The sequence below is a fragment of the Rhinolophus ferrumequinum genome, chromosome 2 (assembly GCF_004115265.2).
Source record: "Rhinolophus ferrumequinum isolate MPI-CBG mRhiFer1 chromosome 2, mRhiFer1_v1.p, whole genome shotgun sequence".
Classification (NCBI taxonomy): Eukaryota; Metazoa; Chordata; class Mammalia; order Chiroptera; family Rhinolophidae; genus Rhinolophus; species Rhinolophus ferrumequinum.
The window spans coordinates 27,680,643-27,708,475 of record NC_046285.1 but is presented as its reverse complement, the minus strand read 5'-3'; the positions used below and the strand labels follow the sequence as shown (position 1 = coordinate 27,708,475).

The 27,833-nt window shown below is 45.0% G+C and overlaps 2 protein-coding genes across 6 annotated transcripts in view; one reads left to right on the top strand and one right to left on the bottom strand.

The window, feature by feature from the left end:
• Positions 1-272: 272 nt before the first annotated feature.
• RIOX2 (ribosomal oxygenase 2) lies at positions 273-27,833 on the top strand. Of its 5 annotated transcripts, XM_033127716.1 has the most exons (11): positions 273-335; positions 5,087-5,560; positions 10,181-10,300; positions 11,423-11,551; positions 16,432-16,535; positions 19,875-19,977; positions 20,660-20,831; positions 22,937-23,025; positions 24,440-24,526; positions 24,927-25,076; positions 27,113-27,833. In XM_033127716.1, the coding sequence occupies exons 2-11, from the start codon at positions 5,126-5,128 to the stop codon at positions 27,212-27,214; spliced, it is 1,491 nt and encodes a 496-aa protein (XP_032983607.1). In that variant the 5' UTR covers positions 273-335; positions 5,087-5,125; the 3' UTR covers positions 27,215-27,833. The 5 variants fall into 5 exon arrangements, with proteins under 5 accessions (XP_032983607.1, XP_032983645.1, XP_032983618.1 ...); XM_033127754.1 differs by lacking the exon at positions 27,113-27,833 and having other exon boundaries at positions 24,927-25,183; XM_033127727.1 differs by lacking the exon at positions 273-335 and having other exon boundaries at positions 27,310-27,833.
• Positions 25,329-27,833, bottom strand: part of CRYBG3 (crystallin beta-gamma domain containing 3) — a 107,913-nt gene continuing 105,408 nt past the window's right edge. The window contains exon 22 of the mRNA XM_033127701.1: positions 25,329-27,064. Within this exon, the coding sequence (XP_032983592.1) occupies positions 26,976-27,064 (89 nt within the window). The 3' untranslated portion in view covers positions 25,329-26,975. The remainder of the gene's footprint in view (positions 27,065-27,833) is intronic.

The following is a 27,833-nucleotide window of genomic DNA, read 5'->3' as shown; positions in this document are numbered from 1 at the left end:
CTATGTATAAAATAAGCTACAAACCGCCATTTTATGGAGCATTTTCTCAATCTGTTGAGATTTTGCTTCCCGGCAATTGTCATCAGTTTAGCTCAAATAAACATAAGCTTTCTCTTAGGCTGGATGTTTTCCCCCTATATAAGAAACCCGTGGGAGTGAACACCTGGCACCTATGGGTGCCCCATGCCAGAAGCACCCTCCCCTGCGGACCCACGTGGCTGGGGGAGGGAGCCCGAGCAGAAGCCGGAGCGCGCGGCCGAGAGCGTGTGCACACGCCCCGCCCCATCCAGAGCCACCACCCCGGGCTCCCGGCCGCGCGCAGCTGGCCAAGCGGGGTGAGTGGAGCGATCCCGGCCTGCAGCCTGGCGCTGCTGTTGCTGTTGCTGCTGCTGCTGCTGGCGGGGTCACGCGCGTGCTCAGGGCGCCCGAGCCCCGGTGCGGGTGGGGAAGCTGTGGGGGGGGGGCGGCTCGGGGCGGCCTCCCCGGGGATCAGGCCCGGAGCTTAGGTGCGGCCTGGGCCGGTGAGCTGGTGGTTGCGGGACCGGGGACGCGCGCCGACGCGCTGCCAGATTCCGGGACCGGGACCGTGTGGGCTCGGTGAGCCCGACGCTGCCCACCAGGAGTCGGCTCGCGAATGGCCGGGCACGAGGAGTGGCCCACGTGCTCGGCCGCTGGTCTCCAGGCTGAGGACGAGCGCGGAAAGTTTGAGGCTGGGCAGGGAGCGTGAGGCCCGCCTTCGCCCCGGCGCGGCCACCACGTGGGCAGTGCTCTCCGGCGTCTGGTCGGGCCTAAGGCACAGACTTTACATCTGGGAGATCTGGGGTGGGGGCAGGAGAGCGGCGTCTCTCTGTCCCTTCCGGACTTTAAAATTACAGCCTACCCTTCCTATTCATTCATTCAGTCACCACGCATTTCTGGGTTGTCCAACAGGTTAGTAAGAAAGACCAGGTTGTTCATTGTGTTTTCGGGAAGTATAGTCCTGGGAGTCACAGGATCTTAATTACCCCACTAATTAGCTATGAATTCGGTGCCAGGCCTTTCATTTCACTGGGCTCATGTGGAAGTGGAGGAGCCTGATTTACTGAGCTTTTCCCACCATCGCTTGGATGGTTTTTTTGCCTCTTTGGCTTCATCGTTTGTAACATCATGATCATTACAATACATTAATGAGGTGCAATCTATTTTTTTTTCTTAAAATAGAACTAAATAGATAACTGCCAATCACAGCTGTAGGTCAACAGGAGAACCAGTTTTCCCTCTCCGAATTGATAAATATTTCTTTGGCCCTTAAATGTTTTAGGTCAGTTTAGGCAAACTTGTTATAGGGAATATATATATCATTTCTGTCAGGTAGCCGGGCATGTATGTGTAAGTAATTGAGCTGAGTTTAACTATGGTCCTCTTAAGTTAGTGGATCTAAAATTTACCTAGAGAACATACCATTTTAACTCAGAATTAGGGGCCCCAGCTACCAGAAGTGCTAATTGTGGTAGGCTGGGGCCAAGACATTTGCATGTTCAAAAGCATTCCTGGTAACCCCTGCACAAAAACTTTGCGGATCATGAAGACATACCTCCAGCCCGATTCTTAAGAACCACTGATGGCTAAGGTGCCTGTCAGCTCTGACAGTGCTGTTGAATACTTAAGGGCCAGTTGTCATCAGAAGAATAATCCCCACTCTACCAAACAAACCATCTGTTTTCTCCACCTTTGTCTTTTGTGTAAGACTTTTGAGACTTTTCCCTAAAATTATATACAAGGGATTAAAAGGGGGAAAAATTCATTCAGCAAACATTTCTTGGTAACCTCCTGTGTGCCACTCTCTGTGCTAGGCTCTGGGAATGTGCATATAGCTATCCTTTACCTCAAGAAGCTATGTTACGACTTCTTGTCAGTGACTATTTCTATAGAAAAGATTAAGACACAAAAATATAAAAGCTGTTTATATTTGTTGGCTGTGGAATGGGTATCAATATTGGTTATTTTGTACAGTTTTAATCCTTCAAATTTATTTAGATTAGTTGGTGTTTTTTATCTGTGGGCAGTTAGTAAAATAGGAACCATGAATCTTTTCTTTTGACTTAATCATTTTACATTTTAATGCTTGTAATCAACTCAATTGGACAATTGATTTTTTTTCACTTTTTCTAATTTAAATAAAATTGATGTAACATTATGTTAATTTCAGGTGTACAACATAATGATTCAGTATTTGTATGTATTGCAAAATGGTAACAATTGCGTTTTAAAAGCTTGCTTCCCTCCCCCCCCCCCCTTTAGCTTTATAAAAATATTTAATGTCTGTTTGGGTGGTCTGTGAGGTTTATAGGCAGACTTGCGTTGGCCTTTTCTAGACAAAGCATTCTCTTGTTAAATTACTGTGTTTCTTAGATTCTAAGTCATGCTTTTTTACTTTTTACAATTTCTGAAATGGTGATACATCTTACGATTTTTGTATGTTGTGTGTGGTATGGTATGTCATCTGTTCTCCGATCTACCCCCCAAAAATTGTTAAAAAGAATCGTTGTCTTATAATATGGGTAGTGTGAGAATCAGAGAAATAGTGTATTTTCCCAGTAACTGCTAAACTAGCTTCCAATTAACTGAGCCTCTTAATCATTTCAATATGAACACAGAGAAACAATAAATGATGTAACTTTTGGTGGCATAAGTAGTGAAATGTATATTCTAACGAAAGCATTTGTTAGGCAGTGTTGGGGTTTATTAGTGATTGTAGATGGGAAAAATGTTTTAAGCGATTTATTTTTGGCTTAAGTATTCTGCATACTTTGTTTAACCACACTTCTTGGAGAATGTGCTTATACTGTATTCAGATATTGTGCTTAGAGATCACAAGCCTTTCACTTGCATTTTCCTGCTGCTCCCATCCCATAAATTTTAAACCAGTTTGAGGGATAAGAGAATGTGTGGCTGAAGACGAAGTTACTGTTTCATCATAGGGTATTTTTAATGATACAAGCCTTGTGAGCTAATCTAACTTTTTAAAAATTAAATGTGAACAAAGTGTCGGGGGTCCCCAAGACCATCCATATATTCAGTGGCTTGCTCAGACTCCCAGCTGATTGATTACAGCAAAAGGAGACCAAATGCTTCATTGCACCAGCAGCTACCCAGTTGCCAACCAGGGAGGGTCATTAGACATTCACTGCTCAGAATTTTCTTTTCTTTCTTTCTTTTTTTTTTAAATTGAGGGCTGGTCACCTAGACACCCTCTGCCCGGCACTACCAAAATCCCAAACTCCCAGAAGGAAAGCTGATTTTCATATAAACCACATGGTTTGCACAAAGAGTTCAGGCACAGTGAGGCACCCTTATCATTTAATGGTGGTGGGAAAACTCCGGAAATTGAAGTTCCCAGATGTCCGCCGTAAGCCGGCCTTTCAGAGGATAGCAGGTAACTCTTCTGCACAAGCAGTGCTTTACAAATCTGTTTTCATGTCTGGGTCCCAAGTACTAGCAATATTCTGTCTCACTGAAGCCTTGGTCCTTTAGCTGAGAAGTCAAAATGATCTGGAAAGCTTAAAAAGAATAGGAAAACATTTTCAGAAAAATTGTCTCATTGATTCCATACCTGAAAACACTAAAGTTTAGTTTTTTTCAAAACTTAAGCCCTTAGGCCTCCAATGTGTCCCTATCCAAAGCCCTTGATCAAAGCTATTTGTGGGTACAAAATTGAGCCGCTAAAATGAGGCCACTAGGGAGTTTTATATTTTGATGTTTCTACTTCCTCATTTGTTCATTTTCCATTCACGTTGCATTCTAAAGGTTCACTTATAAATTAGTTGTTGCAATGTGTAACACATTCCCGGGAGCTTACTTCCCAGGCCAGACCACTAGTTCTACTTAGCAGTGTAGCTGGACCATAGTTTAATTATAAGTCAAAGGAGCAGAAAACAGTGTTCTTGCAATTCTGATAGCCCAACAAAATAGAAACCCTAACATCTGTAAATAAGTTACTGGTCTCTGGGGAAAGTTGGTTTTTATAAGTTCAGGTTTTTAATCATCTTTTTTGGGGACGGAGACTCCTTTAAGAATCTGGTGAAAGCAATGTCACCTCCCCCAACCCCACCCCTGAAAAAATATTTTAAAATAGAAATTTGCAGTTCAGGGAATTCATATAATTTGAGTTACCCTTCTTGAACCCCAGATGAGGGACGTTATAAGGATGACAGTAGTTGTGGTTTGGGGGCGGTTCTGAGAGAGGCTTGGCAGGGTTGGTACCTCTTGCTATTCATGTGTGGTCTGTGGACCAGCAGCAGCAGTGTTACCTGGGAGCCTGTCAGAAATGCAGAATCTCAGCCCTACCGCAGACCTAGCCCAGGTGCGTACATTTAAGATGGAGGAGTGCTGTTGTTAGAGGCTGGTATTTTATTATGTCTTATTTGAGTTTAAAAGTTACAGCTTTTTAAAGACTTGGTATGATAGAACTATCTTTAGCCTTCTCTTTTCAGCCTCTAACTAGTTTGGTTTTTTAATAGGGGAGGGGTTTTTGATAAAGTGGCAATTTTCAGGAACAAGCTGAGAATTGGAAGTGAGGAGGTGCAGGTGCTTGAAGAAGAGACTTGGGAGCAGGCAGCTCCTTGCTCCAGCCACCAGGTGACACCACTGGCCCAGGGCACACTGGTTGCTCTCCTGAACAGCAGTTGGGCTGGTGCTGTGGTGGGGAGCATCTGTAGTAGGCAGCTGTTGGTAGCTCTTTAGTCAAATGCGTGTAACTCAGAGTGCATCTAATTAGATTTGGGACCTGGTGCTGATGGAAGCCAAATGAAAGATTTTTGACTTGCTTTGTCAATGGCCACAGGCTAAAGCTCTGACTAGGAACTGCAAAGATAGTTGAGTCGTTTAATTTAAGATAATTTACACTTCCTAATAAAAAATGAATTCCACCACTTCGTGCTTGTGTACAAGGAAAACATGCTGTCCTTTTGCTGAATGTTTAATCTGGTGTTTGAGGCTGAGTCATATTTTGGAAGAAATGGTGTTGGCTTAAGGTGCAGTGGCCATGCAGTTCGTCGTGTGTGCAGGATCTGCTAACACCAACACATGTTCTTTGTTCTTTTGGTAGGTTTGCATTTCCTCACTGCTTTGTCTTGAAGATAGAACCATGCCAAAGAAAGCAAAGCCTGCAGGGACTGGGAAGGAAGAGGGGCCTGTTCCCTGTAAACAGTTGAAGATGGAGGCAGCTGGGAGGCCCTCGACTTTAAACTTCAACCACCCCAGCGGTCTCTTTGAAAGTTTAATCTCGCCCATCAAGACAGAGACTTTTTTCAAGGAATTCTGGGAGCAGAAGCCCCTTATCATTCAGAGGGATGAGCCTGCACTGGCCACGTATTACCAGTCCCTGTTCAAGCTCTCAGATCTGAAGAGTCTGTGCAGCCGGGGTTCTTTGTACTATGGAAGAGACATAAATGTCTGCCGGTGTGTCAATGGGAAGAAGAAGGTTTTAAATAAAGATGGCAAAGTGCACTTTCTTCAGCTGAGAAAAGATTTTGATCATAAAAGGGCAACAATTCAGTTTCACCAACCTCAGAGATTTAAGGTAACAGGGTCTCCCCACTCAGAATCCTTGTACCGTGTTTCTCTGAAAATACGAATGTATTAAAGTGCTTTCCATTTGGTCACAGATCAGCTCATGGGTGAACCTGTGGTTTGATGATCGTGTTCCTCCTGCCAGCCTGAGAAGAAGTGGCACCTGCTTGGACTTTAAATATATTCCAAATTGGGAGATTCTGTGTTACCTTTTGGCTGAATTGTTAGAAAATGTCCAACATTCAGGGTGGACATGGTTGGGTGTCATCAAGCTGCGGAAACTAAATTAGATTGCTTATTTATAAAGTTCATGAAAGGCACATGACGCCTCCAGGAGCGTGTTCTGTGGGCTGGTTTGTGTTTTGGTATATGGCCGACATTTCTGTTTGCTTTGTCCTGTCATTATCAAGGTGGTCATTTTCTTGTTGAAGTTGACTCCTTTCATACTGCCTGCCTCTCCCTAAGTAGAAGCTTCAGAGCCATGACCGGATCACATTCCAGATGATTGTCCAAGGAAGAGATTTCACCTTTATTTATGGCAGCCGACCTGTGTGGCCGTGAGGGCCTGGGTCCTGCAGCTGCTCCTGGGACTGCAGTCATACGTGTAGGATAGCTTTGATGTGCAATCCAGAATATTGGCTAACTTTTTATTTTTTCCACATCGGTGAAGAGTTAAGAAGTAGTTTGCCTCCTCTGTGCTTAGTTTTTGCATTTACAAAATGCAGACTCAGGATGAGCTAATCTGCTTTTGTAGAGGTTTGAGATCTTTACGTGACAGATGGCCCCAAACAACCTGGTGGCCTGAGTCTTAGTTTTATCCCATTCAGAAATCCCTGCAGTGACCCACGGCTGAATCAAAGTGGCAGCGTGGGAGGAGAAGAAGAGCAGTTCACAAGGTTCCATATGCAGGGGGTAGATTCTAGCTGTGTTGGGGTTTCCTGGGACTTTGTGATCAGTTACCAACAATGATTCTCATGACTGACCTCCAGAGTTGCCTTGTTCAATCTCATTGTGCCTCATCTGGTGAATCATCTGGCGAATGAGTACCTTTCTTGTCTGAAGGATCCTGAACCTATTTGTGCTCTATAAATAAAGTTTAACTAGATTTAGATTTTTCAGTACAAGTCCTGATTTCAGATATTCCATCTCAGGCTGTCATACGATACGGAAATGTCCATGGAATGCCAACCTGTTGGCCTAAGCACCCAGCAGGAATTTATAAATCGCTTGCCAGACCAAGACATGATATGAATTCAGAAAATAGGGACACCAGGGTGCTTCTCTCTGAGCCAGTCCCTGACTCTACCTGGCTAGAAGCAGCACATTTTTTTTTTTTTTAAAGAGGGGGTTTTAGATACCTAAGAAAGATCTGTGAAGTTGATTACATGCAATTTGGTTACAGACCAATAGAAAGTTATTTGGCATATGTGTGGTGTCCTCTGGCTTTGTTTCTGTACTTGAGAATCCTCATGGGCTTTGCTTATCTACTTAAGCCCTGTGCCTTCCTCCTCCCCGATTCCAGGTGATCAAGAAAGTATTTCCTTTGCCCCGTGGACTCAGCTCTTTAGCCATGTTTATAAAGGCAATAAGGATGAGCTTTCTCAGTCTAAACTCAGCCCCCAGGCTAGGCTAGGATGCACCCTGTTTTGTTTTGTTTTGTTTTTTGTCTTTATGTCGCCAGTAGTTGAGAGACCTATAAGCCGTTGGAGCTCCCCCGCTTACACTAGAAACTGGGTTGTAACTATTACAGGATGAGGAGGTTTAGTGTTGTGTGTGTTAGTTTAGGAATGCGCATATTAACACGTATCAGGACAGAAAAAGTCTAGCGGCGGTGCAGCCCCTGTCCACTGGCTCCCACGTGTGCACAGCTTATTGCAGTGAGTCTGGAAAGTGTTAAGCAGAGAGCCGTCGTGGTTCCCCACCTGCTCTTTGTAACCCGTAGATCGGACGTCTGGGTGAGTGTACCAAATATTTGTATGTGTTAACTTTGGAATCTTCCAGCAGACATTTGAAATAGTTAAGGCCGCCATTGTGGCCTCCATTTTACACGTGAAAAAAAACGAGTTTACCGAGGTGACTTTGCCATACTTGCTAAGTAAGGACTTCAGACTCCACATTGCGGGTATTTTCCTACTATAGTTTTAAAGATGTTAATTGAAAGGAAGGACTTTTGGCCTGTTTGTCTTTGCCTTTCTTTCGGCATACACATGGGCTTCTGGTCTCAGCTATGACATTCAGTTTTGCTTCTGTGGGTGGGCAGTGGAGAGAGGAGGTTGTACCCAGCCAGGAGAGAGGCTTCCATCTTCCCTTTTTCATCGTTCTGGGGTCCTTGGCATCTGCAGGCAGAGTTGGGAGTCATGAGTTAAGGAGAAGACGCACTTCAGGGGCCGTGGTTGTACCTGTGTCACTGCGGTGAAGCAGGAACACTTGTGTGCTGCTTTGTAATTTAAATAGGATGGGAAATGAGTTGTGTTATGCTGTTCCCCACAGTCCTAAGAGTGTGAGCCTTCCTTTGACAAAGAAGCTGAAATCACGTAGTTTGTAATTAGAACTTGGACTGAGATGGTCTGACTCCAGATCTCTTTGTATTAGGCCACACTGGGCAGATTCAGAAGCTAAAAGTCCAGGAGAGATGGGAAAATTGCTTAATTGACAGGGTTTTCAGTGCCCTTTAAGAAGAAAAGATACACACACACACACACACACACACACACTCATCAAGTACAGACTCAGATGCTTGAGTTGGGATCCCTAAAGCCACCCATATGGTCTTGAGACAGCTCGCAGGCCATCAGAGAAGAGAGGAGCCCTGGTTTTCCAGTGGGTCTAGTCACCATATAAACATAATTACAGAGCCAGGTCCTCCTCCTGGCTGGCCCCTCCTGGTATAAATTAGACTCCTTAGGAGTTCTAACTCTTTGGAGCTGTTCGGATGCCATGAAATTATTCTTCCTGTGTTAAGCAGAACCCCTGAGATCTGTAGAGTAGCCCAATGGTCTTTATAAAGATGTCTCCCAAAGCTTTCTTCATACTGACCCAATTCTTTTCCACTTGATATTTTTAGTACTGTAGACCCCTTTTCAGCTTAGTGGTAGGATTCACTCCCAAGCTCTGGTCAGTGGTTTATCCAGCAAATACTTTAAATATGTTTTAGTGTTTTCTATGTGCTGGTCAGTGTACATTCATTTGCCTGAAACTGGGCTCTTCAAAGTCCTTTGACTTGTCTTTCTTTAAGATAATTCCTTAGAGAGACGGTTGTAGAGCTATGGTTAAAGGTATGGAGTACAGCATAAGGAATACAAGCAGTGGAATTGTAACAGCTATATACGATGCCAGAGGGGCAATAGATTGGGGGAGGGGGTGTTATCATTTTGTGAGGGGTGAGATGTCTCACTGTTACATTGTTTCGTACACCTGAAACTAATAATAAAAAATATAAGTGCAATAAATTAAAAAAAAAAAAAAAAGGGTAGAGCCCAGCTGTCTGAATTTGAATCCTGGCTCCATCATTTACTAGCTGTGTGTTCTCATACCTTGGTTTTCTCCTCTGTGAACTGGAGCTAATGATAGTCCCCACCATTTGAGACGTGGTTGTTGGTAGAGCGATATAATTAATACACATAAAGCACTTAAACAGTGCCTGGCACTTAGAAAGTGCCGATGATATCACGTGGCCTAATTGCTGCCTCCCTTTTTCATATCTGCCTGGGAAAATCAGATTCTTTCTCTCTTGCAGGACTATATGGCTCCTCTCTAGCCCCCTTAGTCTGATTTACACCCTATAAACTAATTAGAGACTGGAGAGAGGCAGTTTATTGCCACCTAGTTCCTCCTTCTCTGTCTATATCCTCTTAGGTTATCATTTTGCTTCCGTTGCTTTAAATACCAGTATTGTGCAGGGAATTCCCAAATGTAAATCTCCAGCCCTGACTTCTTGCTAGAACTTCAGGCTTAGACAGCCAGAAGCTTACTTAAAAACATCTCCACATGGGGGTGGGTCTCAGCAGCTCAAACTTAACATTTCTAATACAGAACTCATTTTTCCCCTCTGAAAACATGTTCTTTAACAAGTCTTTCCCATTTCAAGAAATGGAACTGGGAGATAACTAATTGCTCAAGGCAAAAACCCAGCAGTGTATTTTTTTACTCTTCTCATTCCTTTACCCCTTTGTATTTATTTAGTGCATCTGTGAGTCCTGTCAGTGCTACTTCCAGATGCATCTCAACCTTCTACCACCCTGCTCATTTCTCGCCTGGGCTGCTGTCTTAGTTGCTTCCCGCCTGATCTCTCTTGCTTTGCTACAGTCCATACTCCACACAATAGCCAGAGTGAGCTGTTAAAAATGTAAATTGGTTGCTGTCATTTTCCCGCTTAAAGTCTTGTGTGAGTCCAGATTGCCTGTGTAGCCAATCTCATTTATGTGCTCGCATCTTGTCTGTGGTGTCTGCACTAGCACAGAAGATTCTTGAGGGCAACGGCGTTAGTACTTTCACTGCTTAATTCTCGGTGTCTGGGACATAATAGTTGTGCAGAGAGACTTGGGAAGCAAATAAGAAATGTTCCTCGTCTTACTACTCTTATATTGTTGACCGCCCCCACCACTCTTTCTTCTTCTTTTCCCCCCTAAAGGATGAGCTTTGGAAGATCCAGGAGAAGCTGGAATGCTACTTTGGCTCCTTGGTTGGCTCGAATGTGTACATGACACCCGCTGGATCTCAGGGCCTGCCACCCCATTATGACGACGTTGAGGTATGCGAAGAAAGATGGCTCAACTCCGGGAAGGAGTTGCTGTGAACCTGGTTTAGGATCGTTGTCAGGGCTCAACTCGGCTCTCGGGCCAGATCTCTGTCTACTCTTCCTGTGCAGTCTCTGGAGATCTTGACCTCACCTAGATGTTGGGCCAAAATCCATCCCACCAAACGGGTTTCCTGGCCCTTCTCCAAGGGAAGAGGTTGTTTCCAACCTGATGAATACAAAGAGCCACACATTCCTACAAAACAAGTCTTGGTTGAGTTTGTCTACAGAAAAGTGTGATTGGCTTTTTCTTTAATTTCACAGCGTATGGTCTTTAATAAGGTGAGATCACAAGTAATCCTTACATCTGCTTTCATTTGGTCCTGGTGCTGTAGCTGCCCAGAACATTTTTCTTTTTCCTTGTGAAAATCTTGGGGCAGCTTGAATGAAGGTCATGGTTTCACTTAAGCACTGGCACCTTGACAAGTGTTGATTTCACTGTCCTGTGGCTGCCAAAAAAAGTTAACTCTTTAGCTTAGGTATTTCGTAGTTTTATTTTTGTAGGAACATAAGGTGTGAACGCAGGGTAATTAGTAAAAAGTCCTTTTCCCCCCTTTGAGAGCAATTTGATATCAATACATTTTCCAAAAGTTCTTGGTTTTAAAAAAAAAAAAACTTTCACAGAGCCTTAAAATATCTTTGGCTGAATGAAGAATAAAGAAACTTAAAGCTTTCCTATCTGCCATAGATTATACTGAGGATTTTAGACATTCAGTCATACCTGAAGCTTGGCTTATCCATCAGCGATGATGGGCTTTCAGCTGTCTGATAGTGGATTTAAAGGAATGAGATAGTGTGTATGTAGTGGGCTGTAAAGAGCTCAGTGAGGTTTCATGAACATGAAAAGAATGAATATACTTCTAGTATCAAGGTTCATGATTACCTGTTTTTAAAAATGAAAACCAGTAGAGGCAGCTTTTAAGTGTGGAGTGAAATGTATCTTTGATGTTTTATTTCTACTTTTTATCTGCAACTTGTAATTCATCTAAGCCCTCGGAGGGCTCATATTCTAGATGTTCTTTGCCTCGTGAGTTGTCAGGAAGCTCTCTGATGCCCCGATCCTGTGGCTCTCTGCAGGTTTTCATCCTGCAGCTGGAGGGGGAGAAACACTGGCGCCTCTACCACCCGACTGTGCCCCTGGCGCGGGAGTACAGCGTGGAGGCCGAGGACAGGATTGGGAGACCAACACACGAGGTCACGCTGAAGGTACGGGACATTCACTGTGGGCACCTCTCCGGAGACCAGGTCAGGGTGAGGTTTAGTGTTCATGTAATAGTCCCTGGGGGAAGGTATCCAAGAGTTTCAGGGCGGGGTAGCTGTCATTCCAGGCAGCCAACACATACAACTTCCAAAGGAGATTTGGTGGCTTGTACTTGTAGAAGCAAGTGAGAAAACGCTCAGTTTGTTTTCCATATAACTTGTCTCCGCATATAATCCACGTTCAATAGGGATGAATTGTGAAATCAGTGTCCTCTGACTTCTCTCGAGTAAAAGTGGGAGGTGCTGAATCTAAGACACGCTCAGCCCTGGGCGGTGGGTTGCTTCGGCAGAGCACAGCCAGGGACCCCTGCGTGTTCTTGTTGGGACAATTCCAGTGTGACCCATTTTCCTCTTGCTTGTGCAGCTGACTCTTTCTGCACTCACTTCCCTTCCCCCTGCCTATCGTCGCTAGAAGAATAGTAGTTATGAAAGCCCTTCAGTCCTCTAAGAAGCCAGGGAGCTTGATCCTGCGCTGGTTTGTTGGTATCTTGCTGAGAAAGTGTCTTTGAGCCGTTAGCCTGGACGTGATCATAGCCAGTCACCCTAGCAGGTGAGTTTGTTGAGACAAAAAAATCTTAGAGGGAAAGAATAACTCCATCATTAAACTTTATACCGTCTCCTACAACGTACAAATTTCATTTCCTTCGGTGGCAGTCAGATGATAATTCAAATCATTCCAAAGATTCTGCCTACCTGATACTATTTCACATAGTTCTGTTTATTTCTTGTGTCTTAAAGTTATAATTAGTGTCTAATTCTTACTCACTGCCTATGACCCTTACTTCATTTTACGTACTTTGCCTGCCTACCCGTAACTGGGGGGCAGCGATGTCCCGTTTTAGGATGGGTGCCTATATTGTAGGAGACTTAAATGTAAGAAAAAGCTACCCTGCATTTTTTCTGCACTTGGTCAGCAGTCAGCAAACTGGCCCGTGGGTCAGAAATAGGGCCCGGGGCCTGTTTTCACAGATGATGCTTGTTGGAACACAGCCCCACTCACTTCTGAAGGACAGTCCAGGGCTGCCGTCACATTGCACTGCAGAGTGGGCTAGGCGCCATAGAGACCACGTGGCACAAACCACAAGTATTTATTATCTGGCCCTTTACAGAAAGTTTGGCAACCCAGCTCCTGGGGAAGTGTGTTTCTTTAGGCTCTTGGTTGATTATCTTTAGGCTAAAGACGAAGCCATGCACGGTGGCGGAGGCCAGGGCTTAGTTACCCAGACTGACAACTGGCTACTCGCCCTGCCCCCGAGGTCGGGCTCCATAGTGGTCTCCAGGGTGGGTGGTGTGGGACTTGGTGAGGATGGAGCACTGCCTATTAATCACAGCCGTCCTGATCACAGTTCATTAAGAGAAGCCCCGAGCCTCCTGCGAGAAGGATAGCAGCATGTACTGCAGGCTTTTTCAACTTGTATGTACATGTGAGGTTTTAATCGGTGAAACTCTTCAAATGCCCATTATATGAAATAGAAAAGCTGAGCTGCTGTGGGTGGGGGTGAGTGCGTGGCGTGCGATGAGCTGCCTGGAGCCCTTCTCATCCGTCTTCCTCCTCCAGTGGCAGCCGGGGTGGTATGTCTGCCAAATTCAGGATCTTGGGGGTGAATACCAACCCTGGGATGGAAGCACCATTCTGTCTGTGGCTTGGGCATCTGACAAATCTGAGTTCAAATTCCTCTGCTGTCACTTAGGAGCTGTGTGTCCCTGGGCAAGTGATTTATCTAAGTCTCAGCTTCTTTATTAAAATGGAGATCATCATATTTACCTTGTAGGTTGTAAGGATTGAAAAATATTACTCGGATGCTTCCTTTACAATGAAATCCCTTAGAAGAGATAGCTCCATGCCAGTCTATTGCAGTTTACCAAATTACCGCAAAACTCAGTGGCTTAAAACAACACAAATTTATTATCTTACAGTCCTGCAAGTCAGAAGTCCAAAAGGGGTCTCACTTGGCTGAGCTCAAGGTGTCAGGAGGACCGCGTCCCCTCTGGAAGCTCTGGGGGAGAGCCTGTTTCCTGGCCTTTTCCAGCCTCTAGAGGCCGCCTGTGTTCCTTGGCTCATGGCCCCTTCCTCCATCTTCACAGCCCGGAACATGGAGCTTAGTCTTTCTCACACTGCTGTCTCTCTCGTTCTCTTTCAATACCCTCTTCCACTTTTAATGATCCTTGTGATTACAGTGGGCCTACCTGGATAATCAATCCAGAATAGTCTCCCTTTCCACAACCTCAGTTCTGTTTGTAATCTTAGTTCACCTTGTCTGTGTAACTTAAATATTCACAGGTGCCAGGGAGTAGGACCTAGACATCTTAGGGGACTCTGCCACAACGCCCTGTCTTCACTTCCTGTCCTCCTCTCAGGAGCCCCTCCCTGTAGGTTCTCCTCTCCACCATTCCTCCAGAACCACCCCTTCAGGGGTACAAGTGACCTCCATGTTGTCAAGGACAGTGGTCAGCTCTGAGTTTCCATCTCGGTCTGCCTGTCAGCAGCATGTGACAGTGGGTCACTTTGCTTTCTTCCCTGGGCTCCTGGGATGTGCCCTCTCTTGGCTCTCCTTCCACCTGGTGACTGGTCCTAGTCATGCTCCTTTGCTATTTGTCCTCAGTCTTCCTGCCTCTGTAGGTTAAGGTGTCAGGGCTCATTTCCTGTACCTCTTTTCTCAATCCACAGCCACTCCCAAGGTTGTTAATACCCTCACACTGATGTATTTTAAGTGCTGTGTTATTTCTCCAGCCCATGTCTCTAAACTCTAGGCTCTTATCTAGCTGCCTACTGAATGTCTTCACTGAAAAGGTAAAAAGTATCGTGAATTTAGTATTCCCCAACACAGAGTCCCGTGTCCCACCCTGTCCCCAGCCTCCGTCCCCTCTAAATGTGTCAGCATTCTTCTGTTTGTTCAGGAGAAAACCCTTGAGAATAGATTTATACTAACATCTCCTATGTGATATCCCCTTTGCAGATTTTTCTGATGTAACAGCCATAACGACCCTTTTGAGATCCCGTGAACTTTTTGTGCAGACTTCCAGTGACTTTCTATTAAACTCAGAATAAAAGCCAAAGTCCTTCAGGCAGTCCAAAAGGCCCTGTAATCCGGCCTCTTTGCTGCCTTCTCACCTCCCCCCCATCGTTTCCACCTTCACTCACTACCTTTGAGCCACACGGGTCTACCTGATGCTCCTCAAACATGCCAATCGTGCTGTAGCCTTAGGACCTGTGCACTTGCTCTTCCCTCCCCCTGGACTCCTCCCCTCAGGGGGTCACATGGCTTGCTCACTCATTTCCTAACGTTTCCCTCTAGCAGAGAGCTTTCACTGACCATCCTGGATGAACTCACACCTCTTACCCCAGGCACGCTCCGCCCCCAACTTCCATCAGCATCCATCCCCTCCTTCCTCTGCTTATTGCACTGCGTTCACCACCACTTGACATCTCTTACTTGATCTCTCTTGCCCCCACCACAGTGTCCTTGTACTTACTACCTCTTCTCTCTTCTCAAATGTTTGTCTTCTCTTCTGATGTACTGCATAAGGGCAGGTCAGTGCTCTATCCCCGGTGCCTAACATGGGGCCTGGCAGGGGGCGGGTGGGGAAGCGTTAAGCAGATGTCTGCGGGAAGGAAGGAAGGAAGGTAGGTAGGTAGACAGATAGATGTGAAGGCCTCATTCAGAGGGCTGGCACAGAGACTCTCAGCAAACGAGAGCTGTAATTATGAGTAAAGCATTTATTTACTTGAAGTACTAATTTTCCTGTCAGTTTGGTTCATGGCAAAGAAGCCGGCAAGATAACTCTTTGAATATATATAATTGTAGACTGTTTCTTGCTTTAAGACAAATCTTAACATTAAAAAATAAGTGTCTTTAATCTGGTATTTCTTGAGCTCTCCCTCCAGGGCCCAAGCTCTTAACCAGCGAGCCAGACTGCTTCCTGTGGTTGCCGAGGGGAGCTAAGTGGCTCCCAGGGTTCCCTCTCTCCTCAGGCAGCTGCTATACAGGATCTCTCTTCTTGGCGGGATTAGGGAGGAGGTAGCTCAGGGCAGGAGTGATTGGGGAGAAAAGGAGGACAGGGCAGAGGGAGCTCATCTGCCCCGAAAAGTTCCTGATGTTTACTTTCATCTAGTTTTTAGGTTCAAGGGAAGGGTTATATGGTTTTCTCATCCATTCGTCCAAACATTTCTTGAGCCTGTTAATGTGCTTTGGTTTAGGCTCTGGGAATACAAGGTGGATATAGACCCTGCCTGGAAGAGGTCAAAAATGGTCAGGGACTGGTGGGTAAAATAATACTTATAGTACAACCCCACACCCATTATTGCCCCAAGAACTCTCGTTATGGCGTCTCCTTTAATTTTCAAAATAATCCTGGGATTTGGGGCTATTGCCTCCATTTTACAGATAAAGTAACTGAGGCCTCAGGAAGTTAAGTAATTTGCTGGGATTACTGGCAGCTAAATATCGGAGTCTGTATGTTACTCCCTGCACCACTGAAGGGTGGAGAGGGAGGGAGCAGGCTTCCCAGCCCCAGAAGGTCACCTCCCTGATCCCTGGGTCTGGGCAGGACAATTTCAGGTGTATCTGGTCTCAGTCTGTGTATAAAGAAAGTGACCTTAGGCACTGAAAGCCTCCCTGGGATTGGGGTTCACAGGGACAGGCTCACTGGCAGTGAAGCGAACCCAGCACTGTCCCCCAGGAGCATACAGACCACCCCTCGAATCACTCAGTGGAGGTTTCTAGACTGGAGAACTGAAACTCAAAGCCCGTATTTGTCTCCGTAAAACACAGGGGCCTGAGAAGATACACTTATTAACCCCTTTCCCTTTTCTTTTTTTCCTTTAGCCTGGTGATTTGCTGTACTTTCCCAGAGGGACGATTCATCAAGCAGACACTCCTCCGGGGCTGGCCCACTCCACTCACGTGACCATCAGCACCTACCAGAACAAGTAAGCACTCTGCCTCCCAGCTTCGTTCCTAGGATGGCTCCGAGCTGCGGCCCACACACATTCAGGAGGGGCATGAGGGAGTCGGCCCCTCCCCTCCCGCTTACCAAGCCCAGGGGTATTTCAGGATCCTTTGCTGACTTCATATTCCTTTAGCACCCTCTCCGTGCCCTTGGCCGCTCTGGGCTTCCTCCCGGGAATATCATACAGCTGACTATATAACACTGGGAGCTCCCCAAATACAGGCTCCCACAGTTTGGGAAGAAGGAGCCACAGCAGCAGGTGTGGCAGTATATTAGTGATGCCAGGCTGGGTTTACAGTGCATCTCTGTCTGCCGTCTGTGTCTTTCTCTTTAGAATATTTTGATTGTGGTAAAGCATGTATAGCATAGAATATGCCATTTTAACTTATTTCAAACGTAAAATTCAGTGACATTAATTATATTCACACTGTTTTGCAACCATCACCGCTGTTTCCAAAACGTTTTCATCACCCCAAACAGAAACTCTGTAATCACTGAAACCTTTGGGTCTCTTTTAACGTTTCCACTTTTTACACTTAATGAAATTAAAGCAGCAAAGGCAGTCTGGGACAGTCAGACCTAAATATACAAGTACAGAAAACAGTTGGCGTGAAAACCATGTTAAATTTCTGCAAGTGTCTGGTCACATGACAGGCCCTAGGCTGCAGTAGCACCTTGTGAATGATTTGCTAACAGCAGTGACCTTGCTAGTTCAAATCCCTCTCAAAACTCCAGGCATTGATTTATTCAGCATGCAGGCTCCGGACCCTGTGCCAGTTGCTGGGAAAGCAGGCATTGTACAGAAGGGGCTTTGAGAGAACTTACACTGTGGAAGTGGTGGTAGGAGGGAGACGGTTACCAAACTGACAGATCCCATCCTAGGTTTGCAGAGGAGACTCTTGGAGTATAGAGGAATGCACTTAGCAAAGCTGGGGCGTCAGGGAAGGCTTCAGGAATGACCCAAGTGCAAATGAGACTTAACCGGTGAGTAAGTAGAAGGCAGGTCAGAAGGTCGGAGGAGAGGACATTCCAGGCCCAGGCCCAGGCCTGAGGAACAGGAATTCCCTACCTTCAAAGCCTTAACTCGCAAAACAAGTTAGCAAGCATACCTATGCTTCCTCATCTGGCTTTTTGGTGTGAAATTAAGACATCAGAGGAACTAGCTGGAGCCTGGATAACGTTGGGGCTATCTTTGCCCATATGTAAAAGACCACTGAAACCTCTGGGTCTCTTTTGCACAGCGACAAGGGCATTTTTCATAAAGGAAGTCGTAACCTTCCTGTATGAAAAATGCCCTTGTCGCTGTGTTTAGGTTCCTTGCATAGTGAGGAATGGAAAGTCACCGCGGCCACCTCAAGAAGAGTGGGGGTGATTTCGGAGTGGGTCATAGGAACTAGAGAAGGACAGGCCACAGGAAGGCTGCAGCCAGAAGTTCATTCTGGACCCAAAGGAGCTCTGCGTCTTGGCAGCCACGTAGTTGGCCCCTGAGCGTCCATGTATTAATGGTGTCCTGCCATTGACGCTGCTCAGCTACTCCTTCTTTCCCGGGTTCTCATCTTTTTCATTTCTCTTATTGCCACCAACTGGTTTTGTAGTAATTGGTTTTTGCTCCTTTGTTTTCCTTCCTCAGTTTGTTTACTCACAACATTGGCTCCTCATAAGCCGTCATCACTTCTATTTCCCTCTAACTCACTAAACCCATTAGCTTTTGCTTCTGCTAACTGCCTGACTCGCTGTTTCCCCATCCCGAGAATGGGGATCTGGTAGCCTGCCCTTGGGTTCCACCCACCCCTTCTCCAGTCAGCTGGGGCTGGGGAAGAGCAGTCTGAGTGAGTGAGTTGCCTGCCTGGGGCTGTGGATTGGCACCAGGACCAGCGTCTGGGCTGGACTGTGATCTGTGATCTGTGTCCATGGTGCTGGAGCCAGAATGGGAGAAATGCACCTTGTGGACTTCACCCTGGAGGTGTCCCTGAGCTTTGGTCCTGGCGTTCCTCGAGGCCCTGGGGGAGGGTTTGGGGCCTCAGCCTAACACCTCTTAAGAGTGGCCTGCTGGAACCTTTGGGGCCTGCTGTGTGGGACAGCAGCAGGTTGATTTGATTGCTTTCCCAAAGTGAACTCAGGAGGTGGTATTCCCACATTTTGGAAAGGCCCACGATCCATTCTAACTCTTCGAAGAGCACAGAGTTCTGTTGAACTGCAGTTAAATTCCTCCAGGAGCTATTACCACATGGCTTCCACTTAGGGCCCTGCAATAGAAGGGCTTATTTTGTGCTATTGAAGGATCTGCATGTGTCCTCCAGGTTGAAGTTCAATCACAGATGGGAGGTTGGGTGGAACATTGAGTCGCAGAGCGGTGAGGCCACTAGGTTGTAGTCACGTCTTGGCGGAAGTGCTGGCACGTGGGCTTTTACCTGCCTTTGCCACGTCCCCAGGAGGGAAGCATGAAAGTGTTAGTTTTGCTTACTGAGAAGGAAAAAGCATACTGTGAATTTCCATTTTGCACATAGCCGGCAATTTGAAATCTGTTGGTGACACAGGAAAATTTTAAGCAACGAAGAGCTGCCTAAAGAGAGCAACCCCAGACAGTGTGTTTCTCTCGTTGGCACACGTTTGGGAATGAGCTGATTCTAACCGTCCCCAAGAAAGCAAACGTAACTGAACATGGACGCACATCCCTGCTTGTTATTTTGGGCCACTGGCTTCTGCCTACCCCAGTAAAACCATTGTTGGAGTTTCGTAAGTTGCAGGGTCAGTTGTTTTGAAATTGATGTTGATGGATATTTTACTGAGGAAGTGTGTCCGTCTTCTAAAAGGGACAAAGGAAAATGTAACGTGTAACTGTGCAGATCAGCCAGTCCAGGTCGCTGGCTGTTACCCTCAATGTATTGCTTTTGGATTTTTTGCACATGAAATTTTTTTTTTTTTTGGTCCTATAATGATTCAAATTTCCTGCAAAGCTCTTCTTATCGATATTTGTGTTGAAAACATCAAATAAATTGGTCCCATGAATTCCTACTTCATGACAGTGTATGATTAGTTCTCTGGTATCTTTAAGAGAAATCATGAATAAAACTTAGCTTCCCACCTTTAACTTTCCACGTGCATGTCTGGGAATGGGGAGGGAGAGAAGCAGTGTGATTGCTGAAACTCTTACATTTTTATACTGAGTAATGTCAAACTGATTGAACTCAAAATGCCTGGGCAGGGGAGTTGGACTGCAGTGGAAGCTTCCATGTGTAGCATCTGGCTTTACTCATCATGAGTGTTTTCTGTATATTTTGTGTGCACTTACTGTTTCTTTCCTTGGTGCGTGTTCCAGTTCATGGGGAGATTTCCTTTTGGACACCATTTCGGGGCTTGTGTTGGACACCGCAAAGGAGGACATGGAGTTCCGAGCCGGCATCCCCCGGCAGCTGCTCCTGGTGAGGAGTTAAGGGGGGTGGGAAAGCAGTGGGACCCGCGGCCTGGGCCAGCTGCAGCATGGCCTGTCCTAGGGACCCCAGGGTCCTTCTCTGCTCTTGTGCTGACCTGCTGGGCTGCGTGGTTTGCAGAACAAACGGGGTGCTGCACGTTATGTGTGACCCAGAGAACCGAGGCACAGTGGCATTAGCAGGCACTGCAGGAATATTAGCTGAATTCATGGTTGAATATATAGTATGGCTAAGAGAACCAGAGATCCGCACTCAAAAGATTCCTTGTTAGCAGAGGCCCGCCGTTAGCAGTGGCCTTCGTATACTCCCTTGCTTTCTTGTCCATCCTGGGTTTACATTGGAGACAGCAGCACTGTTTGGCTAGATTGAGGAGATGCGTGAATTAATGCTGAGTTGGGCAACGGTTGCTTTCCCTGTCCAAAGCAGTCACCTTAGGACAGTGACCTGCTTTCCGAAAGGCAAGAGCCAAGACTGGACATTTCCAGGGAATCCCTTTCCAGGCAAAATCCTGAAAACTGACTTTTTTTGCAAAGAGTGGGCAGCTTAAGATGAACAGTGGTTACAAGGAAATAGTGGGATGTTTGCAAGTCCCCTGCAACACTACTCGGGAGACTGGGAGCTAGGCAGGGAGTTCTGCTGGGGTCTGGGCCAGGGCTCACCTCTCTGTTTCTAGCAGGTGGAAACCGCAGCTGTTGCGACAAGAAGATTAAGTGGCTTTCTGAGGAAGCTCGCAGACCGGCTGGAAGGCAACAACGTGCTGCTTTCATCAGACATGAAGAAGGATTTTGTTATGAACAGACTCCCACCTTACTATGAGGGAGATGGAGCAGAGCTTTCAACACCAGGTGGAGTGGCTGTTTTCTTCTAGGTGGTTGTGGGCTAACGTGGGATATTTGGAGGCATTCCTGGGTGGGCACCTCTTTGAGTAGACGGAATGTTGAGGTATTTTCGAGGTTAACGTGGAGCTAGATCTGTCCCTAATGTTACGGTTGGACAGCACGTGCTGCACACAGCCACTAGCGTCCTGCATCTCACAAGTCATCTGCAAAGACCTGGCATGCCAGCATGACGGGGAGTGAGAACTGTGATTTGGGGTGAGAAATACGTGTATGTATAGGGACGCTGGTATTCATCATCTTCAGGGAGTTTTAACAATTTGAACATTGAAATAATCTCATTGGAATGAACTCAGATGGGTAAACTGTCATCAGCAGGTGAAATACAAGGGTGCCCAAGGTGGTCACCGACTTTCTCCCTAGTGCCAGGGGACTGTTTTGGGACAGATTTAGGCTGCAAATGACATAGCACACTTCTGGGTGGAGGGTGATTTCACTGTCCTGTAGCAACACCGCACTCCTGTAGTTGGACAAAGTCGGGTTTATTGACTTGTTGCAACACTGAAGACTGCATGGCAGTGGCAACGGGGGCACGTCTCAGTACAGTGGTACCTCGGTTTTCGAACGTAATCCGTTCCGGACGACCGTTCAAGTTCTGAAACGTTTGAAAACAGCCGACAGCTAGGCCTCAGGATGTTGCAGTCAGAGGAAGCCGGGTGACATGTTTGACTTCCGAGGAGTGTTCGAAAACCGAAGCATTTACGTCCGGGTTTACGGCGTTTGTAAACCGAAGTGTTCGTCAATGGAGACGTTTGAAAACTGAGGTACTGCTGTAAAATGACTTATTGGATCTGGGTTTGAGTCAAGTGATTTTCAGGAGGGTCGAGGAGGTAGGGCTTTGCTCTAGGTTGGCTGCTGTCAGGGAGGAGGAGGGATGCTACAACTGGCTCTCTGGGGTACCTTCTATAGTAGCAGCAGGAGGAACGAAATGAGGTGGAAGTTACGACTGGTCAGGTGGCAGCGGTCACTCAGATTCGCCAGGGTAGGGGGCTGTGTGGCCACTTCTGCAGTTTGGATGGTGTTCTTCTTTCCCCTGACTTCTGACGTGTTTATGGAGTGCGCTTGTTTTCGTCTCCATCTCTGTCAGAATGGCCTTGTTTATATAGGTTTTCTATAGAATTGTCCGATGTGCCATAGAACCCGAGGCACAGCTACGCGTGCCTGGCCAGCTTTCAGGCCGCTTTTCTCTTTTCTCAGTCGCGTTGAGTGAGAGTATTGTTTTTACTAACTTTTATAAAAGCCTTACTTATTGCCAGTTGAGAACCACTAAAATAAAGGTGCCTTCTAACATTGATTCTATTTATATTTTTATTACATTTTGGGGGGGAAGTTTAGGATTTGTTTCTGATTGCATTTACTCAAAATAGCAAATGTTCTACCAGCTCATATTTTAATCTTTAACAGGCCAGTTTTCTGAGTATCAGTGAATGGCCCATAATATTCATCTAAATTTTCCTTGTTTTAGCCGATCTAGTCAATAAAGCTATGATTCCCCAACCAGATGACCATGGGAAGCTAGTCTGTCCGTCGTGGCTGCTTTTTCACTCAGTTACATTCAATTTGGATTTTTTTTTTCCTGTGAACTTTACTAGGTGGTGTTTATAGGACACTATGCTTGACCCCCATAGACTGGATAATTTTCCATGGTCACACAACTCGTAATTGGTGGGGTGGTGCAGTTTGAACTTAGGTATTCTACACCAGAGACCAGAGACAGGAGTGTCCTGTGTAGGACAGGGGGCCCCGTCTGTATTGTGACAGCCGCCGGGCTTTGGAGGTATTGTTTAATGTACTTGTCAACCCCTGTCGTTACCTAGTTGCGTGTCTGTCTTCACGATGAGAATAGGCTCTATCCATAAGGATGTAAACCATACTTTACCATTAATCACTATAAATGTGAGGGTAGGCAATTACCTGGGTTGGAGAAGGCACCCCACGTTTGGATTCACTGCAAATTGTTAGTCAATGTGGTTCTGAAATAGCTGCACCTGCGAACCGTTTGGCGCCTGCTGGTTTCTGCTTCTGAAAGCTGGCTTTCTCTGGGGGTTTTCTAGGCGGACAGGTGCCGAGGTTGGACAGCATAGTGAGGCTGCAGTTTAAAGACCACGTCGTCCTCACGGTGGGGCCGGATCAGAGTCGCTCTGTGAGTATCCAGAGGGGAAGAGGCTTCCTATCTCCGCTGGGCATTTCTGTCTCAGGTTATCAGACTAACAGATGGCCCCTGCGCTCCTCCTTTGGGAACCCACCTGTCCTCACAGCTTAATGCCATCGCTTTAGAGCAGGTAATGCCCAGACCTCACTGTTCCTGCCTGCTGGGCCTTTGAGGGCTTGCCCTCGTCCCCCACAGAACCCTCGGCATTCCTCTCGTGCAGTGATTCGTGTCTGGTCTTGGCATCTGTCCTGATTCGGGCCATTACTGCTCAGACAACGGCGACCCTGTCTGTGCACCCATCTCAGTCTCTCCTCCCTCCCATCCATTGTGCAGCTCTCTTTACATACGGTTTTGTTGATGTTTCCTCTTTTAAAAATCTCTATCCTGTCGAAAGATAACCTACATTCCATAACCTTGCCACCTAGCCCAGTGGTTCCCCAGACTGGCTGATCGTAGAATCAGCTGGAAAACTTTGAGAATAGAAATTTCTGGGCTTCATCTGGTTTGGGTTGGAGCCTCTGCATGTATTAGTAAAGCTCCCTCCACAGTTTTAAGGACCTTGGGAACTGTTGCATGCCCTGTGGATTTACCCTGTTCCTCCTAATCAGCTTCTGTGGACAGGGGACCCCATGAAGGACTGCGGCAGACGAGTCAGGGCCACTAGATGTCTCTAAAACCAGATTGTTCCAGCCATCTGGGCCAGACCTGGCGAGAACTGCTTTCTAATATACACAAAACCATGAAAGTACACGTCTTCATTTAAAAAAAAAAAAAAATCCTAGTTACTCTGATAAGCAATCAGTTTTGGGACACATTGTTATCAGACTAAGCTGTTTGACCCTTATTAAGAGGTGACAACAAATGACTAAAGGTTCTGGAAGAGACTAGCTGCACTGTGTAGGATGGAGAGGGAAGCAGAGACCATCTGGGAGGCTACTGTAATTGGAATGAAAATTTTTATAGATCACATAACTGTTATTTCTCAAGAAGTGATCTTCACTCCATGGTGGTCATAAACTGTCACTTTATGTATACCTGGGAATGTCAAGTTTTGATGCAAAAAAGTGCAGGTGTTGATTAAATGAAGAAACTTCAGTGTTTTGTTGATTAGTTGATATACAAATGGTTGCTTTTTAATTAAATCAAGTTTCTGAAGATATGCCAGGTGTATAGTTTTATCTTAAAAAATGACTAAGACTGCCTGTTATTTGTTACATATCAATGGTAATCTGTGAGAACTATATAATCAAATATATAACTTTTTTGCCAAAAGGATTCTTGATTGAATACATTAAATTTAAGCACCAAGGCTCTTTTTTTCTTGACCTATACGACTGGAAAACCCCCCTAGTAGGGAAGCCCCTGGATACTGTTGTTGATGACTTAATGCTTTTTTTCTTTAAAGGATGAAACTCAAGACAAGATGGTTTACGTCTATCATTCTTTAAAGAATAGGAGAGCGCTACACATGATGGGAAATGAGGAAACAGAGGTTTGTTGATGTGACGTGTGATGTGGGGGTGGTTGGAAAGAACCTGTTCCCTTTGGTTTATGGGTAATGTGCTTTCTGTGACTGCAGGTGGGCTTAGCATTTCATACAGTCCTTGCACGGGGGTGCTGAAGTCAGCCGCGTCTGGAATACACATAGACCAGTTTTCAAAGATACCAGCTGGAAATGTAGGAAACGTATAATGTAAAACATTTACATTAGGATGCCTTTCATGAAGTCTAGGTTTTCAGAGTTACCTAATTCTAGTTTTTGTAAATAGGCTATCTGAAACAAGTTTCCTACTTGTGAAGGGCATCAGAAATAATCTATTGAGAATTGTGGAAGTTTATATGAAAATGCCACTAAAAGACAATTTTTATCTGACTAGCTTTTCCTTTTTCAGTGTCATGGACTTCGCTTTCCTTTATCTCATGTGGATGCACTGAAGCAGATTTGGAATAGTTCAGCTATTTCTGTCAAGGACCTGAAACTTACCACAGACGAGGAAAAGGAAAGCCTGGTATTATCCCTCTGGACAGAATGTTTAATCCAGGTAGTCTAGTGCCTTTACAGAATCAAGTGTCTACTCTTTTATATATATACACACACATATGAAAAGCAAAGATTTATGTGCGAGGGAGCCGCTATTGCTCTGAGTCAGGATTGGCTTGGAGGAATGGTTATACACAACTTTCCTTACAGGTGTGAGCCATACCTGTTACAGGTGGGCAGTTGGCTGTATGTACTAACAGAGAGGCACATGGAAGAAGGGCAAAGTAATGTGTCCCAGGAAGTGACAAAACCATACTTCTGACAAGTTTATTTAATCCAGTGTGGTAGAAAAGGCACAACTACAATAAATGTATCATTTAAATTTAGATGTCGTTACCTGGCTTTGTCTTTGGAAGAAACTTCTTTAAAGAGCCTCATTGGCTCTAGAAAAATCTTAAACAATTAACATGAAAAAAAGTTAACTTTTTTTTTTTTAACAATGAAAATACACATACTTTTGTGTATACATAAGCCCTCCCTTTAAAATAAAGTTACTCCTGTAAGTTTCATTAAATAATACTGCCACACTAATGAGAAGCACTCATAAGAGAGTTTTACAGATGCTGCTTGAGAGATGACAAAAGAGCCTGAGATTGAAGGAAAAAGAAAACCCAATAATATTAACATGGGAAGACCATGTCTATATAAAATTTAATACTCAAAATAGTGGGTCTTTGAGCTTAAAACAAGTCACTATTATTTTACATTCTAAAGTGCATATAGATTGATATTTTTAAAAATACCACTGGACAACTTAATCTTTCTATATAAAAATAGGATACACATTTTTCTGCTTTCTGGCAAAAGCTGATAAAAAAAAAAAATAGTTGTCTCTACATAAGCATAAAACCAGTTCAGGAGGGAAAAATGCTTGTGAATTGTATAGTTAAAGGTGGTAATGATTACGTGAAACTAAGTCCCAGATGACATCCTACCTGATTTTGCTCAAAAGAAAACTATTTAAAATGGGAGTGAAAGTGATTTTTCTGTCATTTCACAGAGAAATCAACGCCACATTTACTAACATGGTATAGTCAAGACTCAACTACTACTTGGTTTTAATTTGAACATTTGAAATTACCTTTTACTTCAGGCAAAGAAAATTTGACTATCTTATAGGTAGGTGACACAGTCTTTATAAACACTTTTTGAGGGCAGATCAAGCAAAAACATTGAGGGTGAAGTCTCAGCACCAGGATAGGTAAACATGGTTAGAGTGCTGTTGCCCAGAAGGGAGTCTCTGTTAATACTTAGAGTGCAAGGATTTGTGCTTTTTTTAGTTTGAAGGACTGAGCAAAGAATGGCTACAGGAAATACTCTAGTACTTGAGTCTTTTCCTAATAAAGCTGAGGTCCCTCCCTGGGATCAGCTGTAAGTATAAATACGGTGCTTCAGTTATAAAAGCCTCCACAGAGAACCTTTGTGTAGCTAATATAGCAGCTTAAGAAGAAGGGTTATTAAATATGTCTTCAAACATTGCTAAAAAGTTACTCATCTTTTTGCAGAAGTATGACTCGACCTATAGGAATTTATTTCTCTGTGCCTTGCACTCATACATGCGTCTACTAGGCTATTAATAACTAAAGCAGGATGACAGCACCACCAGTGTCCTATACGATGGCTATCCGGAATAGGATTTGTATTTGGTGGGTAGGAGAGAAAACACAGACTTCAGTCACCTTGCTCACCAAAAGTGAAGATCAAGCAGGAGTAGAACCTTTCCCAGAAGTCACGACATAGTCTTGATAGGGAACACTCAACAGTCGGCGAGAACGTTCTGCGCTTTTCCCAAGGTTAACAGTAACAGTCTTATCTTGGGAAGAAGTTCATTGTCAGTGATCCAGGACGTGAGGTTCCTCTTCCCTTCGCTCCTCCTAGGGATGCTATGCTGCAGGTTCTCTCACAATATCTCAATGTCCCATTTCTGGGTTTCTTCTCCCTCTATGGGCTGATTTACAATGACATGAGTCTTGTCATAATAATTTCCTCCTAAAATACAAAGAAATTCCGAAAGAAAAAATTAATTTGTTTGCACAGGTGCATAACCATTTCCACAAGCTGTTGGTCAGCCCACTGGGAAGATTAATATGTCATTTACAAAGTGGTCTAAAATGGGACACTGAGTTTAAACAGGCTTAGCTATTATTCACCTCAAATCAGACCTTATTATGACTTAAAATGGAAAAACGAAGAGGTGTAACAGATGATTGCATACGCAGTGTGCCCTAACAGAGAGTCTGAAGAACAAGTGCTGAGAGCTCTGGCTGACTGTCAGGTTCTGTGTGTTGTTTCTACACCAACGGTAGCTCGGACTAACCCAATCAGAGCAACATCCCTGAGGAAACCTTGCTGCATTCAAAAACAAGGCGAAAACACCTACAGAAAGTTTACCTGGAGGCTTTTAAGGACTACAGCAATTCATGGCCAAAAGTCAGAGATGTTTCTTTCTAAGAAACATGCTATTTTATGGTTTGATGTTCAAATTTAAAATTGTTCTCCAAGATCATGGAGCAAATAAAAATTTTACAGCTGTACTAATGAACAAAAACCTTACGACTTTGTCCTTAGTTTTTTTCCTGCTTGATCCACATAGGAATTTGGTTTTTGTGTTAAAAGAGCATGTCTTAATTTTTTTTCAAGCACAATTTAAAATGACTGAATACTTCTCTTACACATACGGATTTCTGGTACTCTGAAGGAGGGAAGAGGTTTGGAACTTAAAATGGTCTCCAGAAGCACAGTATGTTGGGTTTCATCA

Bases quoted from the DNA above. Each gene is read 5' to 3' on its own strand.
- RIOX2 (XM_033127716.1), top strand. From the start codon at position 5,126: ATGCCAAAGAAAGCAAAGCCTGCAGGGACTGGGAAGGAAGAGGGGCCT. The intron at 10,301-11,422 runs GTATGCGAAGAA...GGCTCTCTGCAG, and splicing joins CCCATTATGACGACGTTGAG to GTTTTCATCCTGCAGCTGGA. The intron at 23,026-24,439 runs GTGAGTATCCAG...TTTTCTTTAAAG, and splicing joins GGCCGGATCAGAGTCGCTCT to GATGAAACTCAAGACAAGAT.